A 17,588-nucleotide genomic window follows, 5' to 3' on the forward strand; every position below is an offset into this window, starting at 1 on the left:
GTATAATTTCAGTAGCCATGTCTCAGAAAAAGGGTAAATCAGGCATCATTGTTGCCAAGAGGAAAGTTATGAGATCAACCATCGAGTTGAAACAGATCAATTTGTTTTACAATATTTCCTATGGGGAAAAATAATTTGGTTTTCGACCAAATCGGTATTCAACCAGACTTTTGGAACGAATTAAGGTCGAACACCGAGGTACCACTGTACTCCTATTCTGAAGTGAAGAACAACACTAATATATTTGGAGAAATACTCATTTAATAGTAAAGCATTTCCTCACTTTCTGCATTCCAGTGCCAGGTACAAAAGATAGTATTAGTAATAGTAATAGTAACAGTAATACTAAATTACACTTTGGTTCCTAAACATTTTGTAAAAACTAAACACGAACTATCTTGACACTATCTTGATTGATATAGTTTCTGAATGTTTATCATACCCCAGAACTCTGCCACTCAGAGCTGCTACTACTGGTTTTCTTAAACAGTTTCATATTTTATAAAGGTATGAAGGTTCAGGACTCAGAAAACATTATATGAAAGGATCTAAATCTGAAAATAAAAATGAACACAAATTGATTAAGGCCTTGTTGTGTTGACAGTGACTTTGTATGTTGGTGAAGCTCATGGCTATTCAGGGGGAAATTAAATTTTTGTCAGTTGTAGCCTAGATAACTTTCTTAATTTTAGGAAACATGTTTTGAAACACAGTCAGCTTGCTTTTGCTTACACAAATTCATAAGATAGAAGGTAGAAAGATTGGTGAATTGAATCAATTTTTTATAGTATCTCTGGTGACAGACACTACCTCTTGGGACATAGCATTGCAAAACTACACCAGGTTACATATATAACCCAGTTCCTTGAGAAGGGAATGAGACACTGTGTCATGGCTGATGCTATGGGAACACTTCTTTGCAGAAGTTGTGTCTGAAGCTCAGTGAAACATCACACCAATTTATCAGCTCAGGTAGGTCATGTGATGAAGCGGAGCACACCAGCAAGAAAATCTACATCAAATTACTCCAGCTTCTACTTGTCTGAAGGAAGTGCGAGTGGATCCCCGGAGTGTGGCTAGTGATGCAGTGTCCTGTTGCATACCTGATTACCTGGTGTACTTCCCTTTCTAGGGAACTTGATGCTGTGTCATGGCTGACGCTATGGGAATGCCAGTATGAACACCACATGCTGGGAGATATTTGTCCCTGAGGTCATGAAAGGGCACAAAAAAGCTGGGAGCAGAGCACCATTAGCCGTGTAAGACCCAGAACCGAGGAGTGGGTGTCGGAACCTGGAGCCTCCCTCCAGGTGGACACCACAGGGTGGTCCTAGAGCCTTCTCCAATTACCAATATAATCCAATAGTTGTGTAGTTCCAATAAGAAATTTGCAGAAAAACAAAGAAATAAAGTACTCCTCCAAGCTTGGATGAGAAAAAGCAACAGGTTTTATTTAGAAAAAATATCACCGAAACTGGCACTCAAATCCACGGATTCATGAATCGATGCAGTCAAGTACCCCCCCTTCACAAATCCCCCAGTATATATACCCTTTAGCCCAGCTGCCTAACCTTGCTGGATTCTATGTTTCTATGGATTGTTTTGACGTTCACCCATTATTCCCCCTGAAAAATAGCCCCACCTTTCTGTGGCCTTCATACACTCTATGGGTCACAAGTTTTAATATTGACACATATTATTGTTCTATCTAACTTCTATTAAACCTTATTTAGCCCAAAAAAACACATTTATGTCATTATACCCCTTACACCTTTAATTCAACATTCACCCACATGTTCCATGTATTCGTGGTTGTTCCTGTGTAGTTGAAGGTGACTGGCTGACATTTATTAGAAATCTAAGGACCTTACCACTACTTTTATTATCACATCTACATTTACACCATTCTATGTATTCCCACTATTTAGGCCGCGAGCACTATCTTTAATCTATATCAGGTTACCCAAGTAATACTGCTAATAAAGTAAAAATAAAAGGGCAAAATAGCTCTGCGTGCAGTTTAGGTTGGTTTACGTTGAGTTTGTTTATTATTGATTTATTTAGGCTAGGAGTAGTCAGTTTACTTTAATTTAATTTTAATTTAAGCCCAAGGATTCTGAACTCCGTCAACATGTTTTTTCGGTCTCAGTGGAGCCAACACCGTGATATGGTACGATGTGCTAGCCTATGCCCTTGTGATGTTTACGCCAAAGCCAGAAAGTTCGAGAATAATAACCCACTAACGATGATTCAGCCAGTTTTGCTCATCTCTATTTTTATGATTTTATATATTTTTTTTGTCCTATAACTTCTACATTTAGGTTTATGCTAATTTTATCTATTTATCCTAAGCTTACCCGCTGACTAATAATTATGGCAGGTGCTTAACAGTGAAAGAATTATTAGATAACCAAATAATCAAATAACTATGATGGTTATCAAATAATCAAAATTAGAGATTAAATTAGAGACGCTAATTAGATAGGCAACATATCAGTGATTAACAATGAAAGTAAGTACTGATTACCAGAATCATCATATATTTAAACATAACTGAATGAATTTAATGATTACCCAATTTATGCTTAATCCTATCCTTATCCTTCATCTATGATTTAAACAATTTATCTAATCTCTTTGTTCATGTCTTAATGATTAAACCTGACTCGGATCTATCTTAAGGATTAAAAGAAAGTATCCAAAATTATTAAAATTAGAATTAAAATTAGCATTAACCATCCCTTACTGATTAAAATCAAATGTACTTAATGATTAGGTATAAGACAAGGATAAGTTTCAGAAATTTCCCACATGGGCTCCAGGTTCAGGTTATAGAACCTGATAATGATGTGCAGAGAGGATCAAACCTGCAGCACAAATATCCTGAAGGGGAACGCCCCTAACCAGAGTACTGGACAAAGTGATACCCCCTGTGGCAGTGAGCCAAAATCCCTAGAGATGATGCCACACAGTGTACCTCACAGGTCTAGGAGATACCTACCACTACCCAGCACAAGGTGCTGCATGGACACCGGATTGCTTTTGTTGCAGGCGCCAAAGCAGACAAAAAGGGAGAGGACTTACACCATGTGCTCAAGCTATGGGCGTAAGTGCTGAGAACTCAAACTGGGCACAACAGATGCAGTCTCTCTTGCTCTGCCAACTCATGGAGCAGAGGGCAGAACATCTGCAGAAAAGCCAGAATGACCAGCTTATAGCAGAGCCATTTCCAGGGTCAGGAACTCCTCAGATGCTGAAAGATTGAAGTTCTCTGAGTCAACCACCAACTGTGAGCTGGTTCACCGTTCCTGATAACCATCTGCTTTGATCACCATTTGGTGATGAGAGCTGGGATATGTAAATAATTATTCAAAGAGAAATGTATGTTACAATAGATTTTAGAATGACCTCAAAATATGTTTTCCTACAACCCCTAGGCTATAGGCTTCACTCCACTAGAGGTGCCTCCTCATCCAAATTCCCTAGCTATGGGTGTTCGCCTCCATGATATCTGTGTTGCAGCATGCTGGTTCTCTCTACATACTTTTATCAGGCTTTATAGTCTAGATTGGACCCTGCCCAAAATCCAAGTCCCAGGTCCAACAAGGCTAGCGAATGCCATGTTTCCACAGTTGCCTGTGCTGTTCTCACAGCCCTGCTGTACAGACATCTACCGGTGTGTGGCAAAGTTGATACTGACTTTCCTATAGTGTCAAGCCATGATGCAGTGTCAAGTTCCCTCAAAAGGGAAAAAAAATTCAATGATATCAAAAAGTAAATAATACTTTCTAATGTATTATAAAATTATGTGATGACTACTGAATCATAGCTTCATTTAACTAGCACTACTTCATATATATAATTAAACTCATAATTACAGATTCAAATAATAACACTTAAATGCACACTACTCTTAATGACATAAGTATCAGTTCAATATCAGTATCAATTTCATATTTTACACTGAAATGTATGTACACACTGAAACTGGCCTAATCCTTCTGTCCAGTTTGAATGAGTCTGTGTTTATAATAGCTTCAGTTCCCTTTCGAGGGAACCCAACGCTGCATCATGGCTGATGCTATGACAATGCTTCTATGTGTAAGTTGTGTCTTAAGCTCTGTGTGAAATCACACCAATTTATCTGCTCAGGTAGGTCATGTGACAAAGCAGAGCGCACCAGCAAGACCATAAAAGGGCATCTACATCACATTACTATAGCTTCTTTTGTCTTCAGGAAGCGCTCTGTGTATGTTTGTGTCAATTGTTTGTCCTGTCTGTCTAGACTAGGGAAAAAGAAGATATATATAAAATATCACGAAAGATGGCATGTTCAGAAAGTGTGTGCTCCGTGCCCTGCTACATTTCAGGGGACAACGCACATTTTTTCTGCATTGTTTGTTTATTGGTGGAGCATGCACATGCTGCTCTTGAGGGAGCTGGCTGTGTGCACTGCAAAACTTTGCCCCGTAAACTCCACTCTCGCTTGGCTATTTTCTTCAGCCAAGCGATTGCGCCTCGTGACTCTGGTCCCGTCTTTGCTGAGGCAGCACTCTGACTTAGATCATGGATCTCACAGGTTGAGTTAGTGGAGGCGGAACAAGAGACAGGTGATCCCCTTTCTCTTTCCCTCTCTCCTAACTTGGATTTCCCCACTTCGGCTCCAGGAGCTCGTTTTGCAATTTCTCCCAACCAAAGAATTATCCCAATCATTAGACTCTCAATGTGGGCGATGATGAGCGGTATATGACTGAATTGCTTCTTGGGTGAAGCAATCAGTGGCGTTCATGCTGGTGAGTTTTGCGCGCTGTCGCTAAGCTCATTCTGCTTTCGCTTGCTTGTATTTCCAGCTAAGCACTTGTGCCATGTGGCTCGAGTCCTGTGTGTGTTGAGGCAGCACACCAGATTAAGTCATTGTTTCACGGCTTTGTGAATACCTTTGCCTTGGCTCCGGCAGCTCTCTTTGCAATTTCTCCTGGCCTAGATAGGGTTACATTGTTATCTGCATCAGACTCTGATGTGGACAACAAGGAGTGAACAGCATTCGAATTACCACCACAATCTGTAGTGTTTGAAAAGCTCCTGGAGGTGATCACACATGCTGTTGCTAAGCTTAGCTTAGTTTGGCATGATGAAAGGTTAGTGTTGTCTGCTATGAGCTTGACAATCTTTTCATACCAACTTCATACCACCTTTCACCTCCATGGCATCTTCCATTTTATTTATTTATTTATTTATTTATTTATTTATTTATTTATCCATTTATTTATTTCCATACACTGAGGTGTTGAGATTGTGGAATAATCCTTATCCTACGTTATCCTTATCTCTCCCCTTCACTGGCTGCACTGTCTGACTTTGGAGAAAGTCTGCATTCCCACTGAGGCCCTGTCGGGCCACATCGGCCTTATAGGGAAGGCCTACAATCCTGAAGGTTAAGCCATTGCGGTGCTGCACACAATGGCAGTTTTGCAGTCATACTGAGCTGACCTGCTAAAGGAGCTCATCCATGAGGTCTGAACTCTTCCAGACCACAGATTTAGCCCTCTGTGCCACTATGAGCTGGCAGTCTCCCATTTTTCCATCTGCCTTTTCATGACTGCATTTAGTTGCCACAGAGAGGCAATCTGTCAGAGATAATCAAGAATAATAAAGAATCTTTCTTTTAGACATCCTGGTGTCTTCTAAGGGCCTGTTCTTCCTTTGCTGCAGTGAGGAACTATGGCTAGACCAGTACCCACCAGCCTCAGCCTTGCCTGCTGAGGCAGGAAAAGAAGGCTAGAGCTGTAGCCTGAGCCACCCCATGTAAAATCTAGGTGGCTGGCAGTTTGCCGCCCATTCTCCTTCTTTCAGGGTGTGCTGATCACAGACCGAACTTCATTCCTCCATGAGGAACCTCCTTCACATCTGAGAAAGGGACTGTAGAGTGCATTCGCCTCCCAGATCGAGCTGGCATGTCTTGGTTAACAAGAAGGACTGGGGCTACACCCAATATTAGACCTGTGTGCTCCAAATTGTATGCTGAAACATACAAGTCCGGGATGTTAACACTCAAGGTCACTGTGTTGCAGATCAGGTCCGAGGACTGATTTGCGATGATAATCCTGAAGGGTTTAAAACCCTTTTCAGGGTCACAAGGGTTACGTGCCACAAGCTTCGTACCCTTCTTATGTGGACAGACCCTGGTTTCTCACCTTGAGTCCCACTTTTAGGGTGTGTCATGGGGTATGGCAGCCAGGCATTGAGATGCCATGCTTGCCCACATGAGGTCCCTAGGCCTCAACCCATTGTGTCCTTGTCACAAGAATCTTTCAACAGATGCCCCCCTCTCAAGCTGGGGAGCAGCCCTAGATGGCCACCCTGCCCATGGCATTTAGGAGGGCTTCTATCTCTCATGGCATATTGCCTGAAGATGGGGGCTATGTTTCTAGTGCTGAAACACTTTCTCCTGAAACACAGGGGCTACCTTTGGAGGTCCCCATATTCAATCATTAGGGTGCTCTGTGTTTGCGCCCCCTTTTCAAGTTGGTGCACCAGATCTGGCCCTAGGTAGAGTCCAGATTTCTTTTGCTGAGAGCTTTTTACACTCCTGACTACATGATTGGGAAGTAGGCTTTCTGCTGAGGCAGGGGCTGAGGCCCAGGGAATGGCATTTCCACCCCTAGGTGGTGGAATGCATATGGCAATTTTTGGCTAGGCAGAAGTGGCTATGTTCACCTCTGAGGAGTCAACCCACTGTGCCCTGTGCCTTTCTATTTTCCCTTCTGGATGGTGCTCCTTGGGAGATTCCTCTCAGGAGGAGCTTCCTCTCTCAGGTGCATGACCAATTATAACCCCCACCCCCTTAGGGGGACCAGTTCCTAGACTCTGTGATGTTGTGGAGACTATTTTGAACTTTCACCTCTGGTGTAATCAGCATCGTCGGGGTCTAGTTCACTGCCCTATTAGTACAGTGCTAGAGTTCCTGCAGACACGCATTTTTGAAAGCCTATCACCCTCTACATTGAGGTATACGTGGCAACCATTGCTGTGAGGCTCGTGCCTGTTCTCTGGTCTCTCACCTCCTGTGCAGTGCCAGGTGGCTGAGGCTTTCCTGTAGATCATGTCTAAGTGGTCCTGGAGGGGCTTCTCCAAGCCCTTTGAGCCAATGGAGTCAGCCTCTGATGAGTTTCTGACCCTGAACACGGCTCTGCTATAAGCCAGTCATCCAGTCTTTCTGCAGGCCTTCTGCCCTCTGCCCCACAAGTTGGTGGAGAAAGAGAGACTGGATCTGCTGTGCCCAATTTGGGTTTTTGGGACTTACACCTATTGTGCTCTTTCACAACCTCTGGGACAGACATCTCCCAGTGTGTGGCAGCGTTGATATTGATGTTTCCATAGCCTCAGCCATGACACAGCATCGAGTTCCCTCGAAAGGGAACTACACCAGGTTACATATGTAATGCGGTTCCCTGAGAAGGGAACAAGATGCTGTGTCGCTAGTCACACCCCAGGCATCCACTCACGCTTCCTTCAGTCAAGTAGAAGCTGTAGTAATGTGACGTAGATGCCCTTTTATGGTCTTGCTGGCATGTTCCACGTCACATGACCTACCAGAGCCGATAAACTTCCAAATAGAAGCGTTCCCATAGCGTCAGCCATGATGCAGCATCTCGTTCCCTTCTCAGGGAACCTGGTTACGTATGTAACCTGGTGTAGATTCCTGTTCTTGGCTGAGTTGAACATGATGTGGTCTTCTGCTGTTGTTCACCCCAAAGTTTGTTGATTTGTGTTTTATCAATTAAATTATTCGGAACAACCCTAAATAAAGATCTGCTGACTGCTGAAGCTATTGTCTGCAAATAGTTTACAAAATTGTGCACCACAGTGACCAAGAACAGGGCATCCTTCACTGAGGTTGGAAAATTGTATTCATGAAAACATGTGCTTATTAGTCAGTATTATGAATAAAGATCAAGAGGGGATATTTAATAGCTTCAAATAATCTATTTTGGGAGAAAATACTGGACAGCCCCTGTAATTTAACTGTAAATATTTCAAATAAATACCTAGCATTTTATCAGCCTCTACAAGCCTCAAAATAAAGCAAAGTATTTTCCTGTTATATTCTGTGTAATATAAATTACACAGTAAGGCTTTTAAACCAGCAAAATGGACTTTAATATACAAATATTTATACACATGCATAAACCATTATGTTCGCTGAAGAACAGTTTAGATTTAAATTATAGTACTGGGATTTGCATACTCTTCTTAACCAAAGGGTGGGGTAGCTGGGCACCCAAAGAATCTAACTACCCATCTCATCACTGTTTCTTAAAATCACTTCATTTGGATTAAATATGGTATTTGTATTTCATACAAAATATTATTTTTTTAGAGACTGTAAAGATCTATTGTGCACAATTGTTCCATAAACAATTGTAAAATATACAATTATTATATATCATCATATTACATTTTTAATTGTATATTTACTATTGGTAATACATTATAATTTCAGTATTTGTGTTCAGAATTCATCCCATGCACATAGTGACATTTAATCATTTCAGACAACAGTTATTTGATAAAATAGATAAAAGGCACACCAAAACAAAGCTGCAATTATTACACCATCCTACTTCAGTATATTAGAAATAGAAAGAAATAGCCTTTATTTGTCACATATACATTACGGCACAGTGAAATTCTTTCTTCACATCAGAGCGCAGCATCGGCCATGATACAGCTTACTGAGGTAAGACTTTGATATTGTTCAGCAATTTAAAAAACTGTTTTCTTATTTCAGTTGTTCTTACTCCATAAATAATTGGATTGAAACAGCTTGGGAATAGTACATACATAGTACTCAGAAAGACACGAATATTGGGATGAAAATTATTTCTTATTCTGTATGACATAAAAGCAATCAAGGCAAATGCTAAATTAACTGTCATGACAATAATATGTGTAATACAAGTATTGATAGCCTTCAAGTGGGCTTTTCCTGATTTCATGACAGAAGCAAAGATTATTATATATGATGCAGTAATAAAAATAAAATCTCCTGTTGGTATAAGAAAAATGGATACAAGGCCAATTAGGTTGTTGATAGAAGTATCTCCACATGCCAACTGAACCAATCCCATATGCTCACAAAAACAATGATCTATCTGATTTATTGCACAGAAATTCAATTTTCCAGCCAAAGAGATCATTATAATATTTAATAACAGATTCCTGCTAAGTGGCACAATAATAAACTTCAGAAAGCTCTGAAGTTCCATGTATTTGTGATAATAAAGTGGTCTGCATATAGCAAAGAACCGATCTAGTGCCATCCACACCAGTGTAGTAGACTGGAATCCACCAATAATCTGAATGCAAAACATTTGTATTAAACAGTTCACTAGAGAAATTTCATTCCACTCAAATAAAAAATTTAACAACAAACTTGGCACAAAAAATATTGGCCAACATAAGTCAACAACACTCATAAACCCTATTAAAACATACATTGGAGAATGTAAACTCTTCTGAGATGCAATTAAATAAGTTATAATAGAGTTTGATATAGTAGACAACAAAAACATGAAGAAATATGGTATGGATAATATGGGTCTCCATCCTCCCAAGGCCAGAAAGCCATTTAGCTTAAACGTTGTATATGAAGTATTTTGTGGTGAAAAATCTTGCATGCTGCTCAGTCTTAAAACAATATTTTCTGAACAGCACTATTAAGGCAGGATTGCTAGCAATAATTACATTTTAGGTCTTAAGGCATAATATTAACAAGTGTAATTCTAGCACAGCGCCAGTATTATCTGTTATATGTCAAGGATAATACAAATCCATTCTATATATATAATATCTAATGATTATTGCTATTCCTACACATAGCAAGACACAGTTTCATTGATTGTGTCACAATAAATAAACAAATGAATAGAATATGTTTTTCTACAAACATACAATACTGTGTCAAAGAGAAATCCAACAATTTTACAGTTTTGAAGTGAATTTGTTTACAAAAAAGTTATGAACAAATTCACATACCCTGTATTGTGCAAAGATCATAAGAAATTTTGAAGAATAGAAAGGACAAAATCCCATGCATGATACATCTGAAAATTAGGCACATGTAAAACCGTAACACTACTCTCTGTCTCTATATACATGTTATGTTCTCATGAGGCTCTGCTTTATTCCTACAGGCTTTTACCAGAGTCATAGAATGACATGGAAAAGCAAGTCCTGTTTAACTCCTTAAGATAAGATAAGAAAATTATGCTTCAGCACTGGCCTTATTTTCCTTTGCTACCTAAGGTGCAATAATGAATTGGATAAAAATGAGCAGTAGTCTTAATACCATAAACAAACAAAAAATAAAGAAGTAAATAAATAAATAAATAAATACATGCACATGCTTGGTGTACAAATGAAAATACAAATCCTTATCCATTTAGGCCTTCAGAAAGTGTCAGGCAGCTGACCTTGTATTCTACAGCTATTCTGTTTGCATGCAATATTTGGCATATTGCACTATTAAAAAAATCAATATTAGTAAGGTTTCAGTTCTCAGGGCTGTCACTGATTTTCTTCAAAATTTTATTATTTTATAAAGATATGAAGATTCAAGACTCACATGAACAATTCACATGAAAGGATCCAAAAGCAAAAATAAAGAGCTAAAAATTACTTTTGGATTATAAATGATAAATGATTAACACCTTTCATTGATTAAGGCCTTGTTTTGTTCACAGGGCTTGAGTACTTTGGTGAAGCTCATGGCTATTTCAGGGGGCAATTTAATTGAAATGTTTTGTCAGTTGTAGCCTAGATAACATTTTTGGTTTAGAAAACAGAAATGTTTTGCTTAAACTGTTTCATAAGATAAGAAGGTAGAATGATTGGTGAACTGAATATTTCCCTCCTGGGAGATACCATTGCAAAACCACAGGTACCATGGCCGAAGTGCTATAATTGTAGTGCTTCAATTCTATCCATTCACCAGACCTCTAAGTCTGGTGGAAGTTAACTTTGCTGTCTCACCAGGTAATGTCAAAGAACCCTTGTCAGACAGAGAAATTTGGAGCTCAATTTTATTTTGGCCTATAGACATATTAGACGCTTTATGCTATTCAGGGTATGGACTTGAAGAGCAATCTGAATAAGGAAAAGCCAATGGAGGCTTACAGAACCACTCATACTGCAAACAACAGGGGCTCAAGCCACTTATCTCAAGTCCATGAATCATCATGAACTAATTAATGAATCATGTTTTTTATTGCCTGATTAAACTGTTCGAACAGTCCACCTGTTTGGCAATGGTAAATAATGGTGCAAATAGATTTAACCCCTAGTAATTCACATACTATAATTCAAGTTTGTTAATCAAAACTTGTGTTTCAGACACTCAAAATTTTGTTCAACACACTTCTGAAATGCAAGGAGACACTGCCTCCATACATTATTCTTCATAACCCACCAGAATTAACACAAAGCAATAGGCTAGCTCCAGGCTGGCTTATTTCTGACTGATGTTCCTGTAGCTCATGTCTGGATGCGGTGTTGACCGCGTAGCCATTATGCTGCTGTAGGTGCTACATGCTTTTGAACATTGTATAAAATTTCCCGCTATCATTGCTTGTTGAGGGCCACTTCTTTTGCTTCTGCTGGTGTAAGTCTTTGGTTTGTCAGGTCTTCTTCAACTTGCTTCATCCAGGTTTTCTTTGGAGCTTTACATTGTACTTTCCAGCCATTCAACACCAGCACTGCATTTGAAAGACTTCAAGCTTTTCCAAGTCTGCCTGCAGCAACGTCCATGATTTTGTGCTATATAACAGCACCAACAGTATTAATGATCGATATGCATAGTTTGGTAGCAATGTTGAGAGATATCCGAAGGCTGCTGTCACTTGTGAGCCATCTGTCTTGAGCACCTTATTTTCTCGGCATTGATGGTTAAATCATACGGGTAAGCTTCTCTCTTGATACCAAATTCATCTCTCCAGTGGTTGGCAAACACTTTTCTCATTATAGCATCGACAACAACGTTGTAAAGCAGGTGACGCCACGCAACCTTGTCTCACACCTGTGCGTACTTAGAACACTTTAGACATTTCTCCATTGACAGGGATGCAGCTTCCTGATCCCTCGTACATTTGTTGTAGAACATGTATTATTTTCTCTGGTATGTCCTCCACGGATAGTGTTTTCCAAAGTGCAGGACAATAGACACTATCGAATGCAGCTGCGAAATCGATGAACACAGCAACAAGCCTTCTTCCGCACCTGATGCGTTCTTCGAGCAGTTGTCATAGGGTAAATGTTTTGTTGCAGCATCCTCTTCCAGGGTGGAAGCCAGCTTGTTCTTCTCTGGCCAATTGTTCTCGCCTTTTTTGGAGCTCTGCTCACATGTTTACTCCAGCTTCCGACAATTATTCAGCAGTTGTGGACCTCAGTGAGCACAGGAATGTGGCACTTCCTAGGGTTCCCTCCTCAAACAAAATGAATGTGGCACTTCCTCAAACACCTACATGCAGTGGGACAAGCAGCCCCGAACACCATAGCAGTTTTGCAAGCATACCAGGCTGATCTGCTTAAAGACCTGGACTGCAAACTCAATGTCAATGCATGTTCAGAGCTCTGCTGAGACACAGACTTGGCCCTGCATGCCACAAAGCAGATGGCCCATGCCATTGGCCATTTCATGGCTGCATTAGTTGCCACAGAGAGGCATTGGTGGCTCAAACTTAGGGGGTTAAAATTCCCAAGGGCTAGGGTTTAAGGGAGCTTAAACTCTGGGGTTATGCCAGCATATTCCCTCCCCGACTTCCCCAACAGTTTTTAGGGATGGGATGGCCGCTGCCAGCACATTGTTTCAGGGCACTGATGAAGTGGGAAAACAATGAGGTTTGTGCCTCTATCAGACCATTTGGCAGTGTGGAAACCTCTGCTAAACATGTCAAAGTGGGTTTCGGATACCAGAAAGGGTACAGAATCCAGTTTGCCTCTCTCTTCAAGGCCTGTCACACACTATTGTTGGCACAGAGCAAGCCTTGTACCTCCAGCTGGAACTTCTTGACAAGGGGCCATAGAATGCATTCCCCGTTCAAAGAGAGCTTCCGGTTTTTACAGTTGGTTCCTCATTATGCCCAGAGCGAACCATTTTTCTGCATCCAATTTTAACTGAGCTAAATTGAGCTTGCCTTTTGCTGGTGGCTCCATGCTGGCCCACTCGAGTTTGGTTTGCAGACCTGATCTCCTCTCTCAGATGCAAGGAGCAATTTTCCATCCCCGCTCCAAGAAATGGAACCCAGAGGGGGACCAGCTCATAGACTCTGGTCTCACAGCCGAGGTTGTGGTGACCATATTGAATGCTACAGCTCCCTCCATGAGGAGACTGAACCCTTTATAGTGGAGGCTATTCTGCCTCTACTGCAATCAGTGCCAACAGGACCCAGTTCACTGCTCTGTTGGTACAGTGCTGCAATCCCTGCAGATGCACCTCTCTGAGGGTCTAACACCCTCCTCATTGAAAGTTTACATGGCAGCCATTGCTGTAAGTCACATACTTATCTTTGGAGTCTCCTTTAGAGGCACCCCCTGGGACCCCTTATTTCCCCTCTTGGGACCTCTCAGTGGTCCAAGAGTTGCTGAAAGAAACCCCCTTTGAGCCCATGGAGTCGGCCTCTAAGATGTTTCTGGCCCTAAAAACAGCTTTCCTCTTAGCCTTGATATGTCTAAAAGGGGTAAGGTACCACCCCCTCCTGTTCGGAGTTTACTCCAGGTATGGTCTAGTTTATTTTGTATCCCGGGGAAGGATGCATCCCCAAGTGCCCACTGCAGCCAGTTGTCCATTGTGCTTGGTCCTGGCTCTTAACGCCTATGTCCACCACTTGGCATAAGTCATCTTCACTCTTTATTTGCTTTGCAACAAAGAGTCTGGTCTCAACAAAGATAGTCATAGCCTTCAAGACTCACTCCACTAGAGGGCCACTCCACTGGCTTTATCATTTGGGCTTCGCTTAATAGTGTTTTTAGAGCATTCAATTCCCTCGAAAGAGAACAACACCAAGTTACATATGTAACCCGGTTCCCTGAAAAGAAAGCAAGATGCTGCATCACTTGTCACACTCCAGGCATCCATTCATATGTCCTTCTAACAAGCAAAAGCTGTAATATGACCTAGATGCCTTTATTTGGTCTGGAATTAGATATAGACTATGTATGTGCAAGTGTACAATATTTACTTATGTGCAAAACAATATTACTGTAGTATGTGCAAAAATTGAATACAACTGCATGGTAATAGCAGATGTAGATGGTAATAGCAGCAACATTTACAATGTGTGAACTGAATGCAACTGTGGATATTTATAGAGGTAGCATTAACATTAACAATTTGCAGTGAGATGCAACTCCTTGATATAATAACAGCAGTAATATTAACAAATGTGCAATATGAAGAGGTGCAATTTCAAGTTCAGCTGATCTATGAGATAGATGAAACTAGACTATGTCCTCTGGCTACCTGTTTAAAAGTCTAATTGCTGAGGGGAAGAAGGAGTCCCTTAATCTGAAGGTCCTGCATTTCACTCTCCTGTACCTCCGTCCTGAGGGTAGGAGTGTGAACAGTCCATGTTGGGGGTGGGTGGGGTCTTTAAGAATGGAGGCAGCACTCCTGTGGACTCTGCGATGATAAATGGTCTGCAGATGTTTGCGGTCCCTCATAGTAGTGCTGCCATACCACACGGTGATGCAGTTGGTTAAGACACTCTCAATAACACAGCTGTAGAAGTTGTTGAGAATCTTAATAGACATGCCAAAGCTCCTCAGCCTTCTCAGGAAGTACAGCCGCTGTTGTGCCTTCTTAACCAGCTCGGTGGTGTTGCGTGTCCATGTGAGGTCCTCGCTGAGGTAGACCCTCAGGTATTTAAAGCTGCTCACCCTCTCCACTTCAAATGAACAGATGAACAGTGGCTGATGAGTTCTCCTCTCCTTCCTTATGTCCACTATCATCTCGGTTGTCTTGTCTGTGTTGAGGGTGAGTTTGTTGTCCTCACACCATATCACAAGACTGGCCACCTCCCTCCTGTAGGCCACTTCGTCCCCAACAGTGATCTGTCCTATCACTGCAGTGTAGCAAAGTGTAGCAAGTCAGCAAACTTCAGGATGATGTTGTCTTTGTGGGATGCGATGCAGTCATGTGTGAACAGTGTGTAGAGAATGGGACTAAGAACACATCCCTGTGGGGTGCCAATGTTTGTTGTGATGGTGGCTGAGGTTCTGTTTCCAATCCTGACAGGACTGCGGTCTGCCAGTCAGAAAGTTCAGAAGCCAGTTGCAGAGCGTGGGGTGTAGTCCTAGTGCGAACAGTTTGTGGTTGAGCTTATGGGGAATGACCGTGTTGAAGGCAGAACTGTAGTTGATAAAGAGCATCCTAATGTAGGTTTCCATCTGAGATGGACCTTTTGGGCCAGTATGCATACTGCAGGGGGTCTAATGTGTCCGGTATACTGCTCTGAGTGTTGGTCAGCACCACTCTCTCAAAACACTTCATGATGATTGGAGTAAGTGCTACTGGTCTGTAATCATTCAGGCAGGTTGGGGGGCTCTTCTTGGGAAGGGGGACGATGGTTGTGGTCTTGAAGCAGGTGGGTACCGTACTCTGACTGAGGGAGAGGTTGAAGATGGAAGTGAGTGCATCAGCCAGCTCCGTAGCACAAGCTCTGAGGGCCCGCCCAGGGATGTTGTCTGGCCCTGCTGCCTTGTGGGGGTTGATCTTCCTCAGTGCTCTGTGTACCGCAGATGATGATACAGTAGGAGGGGAGAATCTGGTCCCAGATGTGGTCCCAGTGTGTGTGTGTGCACACTCTGTGTTGTCATTGGATGGCTCGAAACGGGCGTAGAAGGTGTGTTCCCATAGCAACAAGCCATGACTTAGCGTCTCATTCATTTCTCAGGGACCTGGGTTACATACAGAACATGACTGCTTTGGCAGCTTTTTCATGCATTATAACTAGAGTTAGAGTGTGGGCTGTGAAGGAGCATGTTGGACCTATTAAAAAAATATGCCTCTTACTGAGCAAGACTAGGTGTTTAGTTTCAAGAGTTGTACTGATTTTGTATGAACTGTGAATGAAATCCAGCAGAAAGTGTATTTCTAAAATATCTATCATGATTTGGACCAAAACAGACATACTATGCAGAAACAACCTGGAGAAAACACAAAAGCCATGCTACTACTAAAGAATTCCAAACCTTAAGATAAGTCACCAGTATTATTATTATTATTGTTATTATTATTATTATTATTGTTATTATTATTATTATTATTATTATTATTATTATTATTTATTAAAAAGCGCCCTAAATATTATATAAATATAAAATTAAGTAATTTTATTAATCTGCTAACTTAAAGAAATGTATGACCAACACGATTATCAGTGTTAGGTACTGACACTGGGCTATGTATTCATTGATAGAGACTTCAAAGCACGTTTGTACATCGTGCTGGATAAGGCAACTGCCAAAATTCTTATATTTACAGTAAATGTAAATCAATGTAGATCAAAAACCAGAATAACACATGTAACACATGTGCTAAACATTATTTAGCATTAATTTTAAGCAAGAATCATAGTGACAGTTATAGTGATATTTATAAACATTTATCAAGATGGAACTATATGTAAGTTGGATGTGTAACTACCTAGTTAATATATATTCACCAGCTACCAGATACAGACAATTTCATTTATTTACAATTTACTTCAGTTGCATGTATTTAATGACCAACACCATAACTGTAGCATGCTAGCTAAAGATTGGGAGCTCAACAAAAGTTTACAGAAATATATTAACACAGTACCCCCACAGGAATTATCCCCCATTCTTCCTGCATGATAAAAGTTTCTGAGTAGTTAATAAAACATTTTTAAAATAAGTATATTTTTTATTGGTTATAGGAGCACTGTCCTGATAGGACTGGGAAGTTGAACTCTCCTGATGAGTGAATACCTGTGAATTTTTCCCCACTCAGGCAGAGCAAAACAGTAGAAAAAGCTCAGTGTTTTGCATTTTAAGAGTCTGGCATGTGAATATCAGCATATCTTCAGATCTCAGGCCCTTTGAACCAACAAACAGCAATCAAGCCATATTTGGATGCAGTAATGGTTTCACTGATACTTCATCTGATAAGCAAGAACCGAGGATAGAGCATTCACCTGTTGTTGGGAGTGCACAAGCTTGAATCATCAAAATGTCACAGATACAATGTCTGTGGCCAGCAGTCCATGAGATCAAAATTAGAACACCGTTAGCCAGGTATTGGCATTTGTGAACTGTATGTTTACAGGAGCGAGCATCTTTTTCCAGCATTAGTCGCCCTCTGATGATGCATAAGCAACAGTTTGAAAAGATGCACTGCACATTAGCTATTTATCACCTGTGGTCCAGTGCCATATAAACTGCAACAAAAGTTCTGAAACTTTTTCTGTGTTACAATCAATCCACATGCAACAACCACTGCATGAAATTGAATTCACCTTCAGTTGTAAGCATTTTCATTTGTTTATTTATTTATTCAAATTCTTATT

At 40.9% G+C, this 17,588-nt stretch overlaps 1 protein-coding gene across 1 annotated transcript; it reads right to left on the reverse strand.

Moving 5' to 3' along the window:
* Positions 1 to 8,732: 8,732 nt before the first annotated feature.
* LOC131368321 (olfactory receptor 52E4-like) lies at positions 8,733 to 9,689 on the reverse strand. The gene has a single exon (XM_058414354.1). It carries the CDS (start codon positions 9,678 to 9,680, stop codon positions 8,733 to 8,735), a length of 948 nt encoding a protein of 315 aa, XP_058270337.1. The 5' UTR covers positions 9,681 to 9,689.
* Between the last annotated feature and the right edge of the window lie 7,899 nt (positions 9,690 to 17,588).

Source organism: Hemibagrus wyckioides, linkage group LG17 (genome assembly GCF_019097595.1).
Source record: "Hemibagrus wyckioides isolate EC202008001 linkage group LG17, SWU_Hwy_1.0, whole genome shotgun sequence".
NCBI classification, from domain to species: Eukaryota; Metazoa; Chordata; class Actinopteri; order Siluriformes; family Bagridae; genus Hemibagrus; species Hemibagrus wyckioides.

Excerpts from the sequence above, each read along its gene's own strand:
- LOC131368321 (XM_058414354.1), bottom strand. The coding sequence starts at position 9,680 with ATGCAAGATTTTTCACCACAAAATACTTCATATACAACGTTTAAGCTA.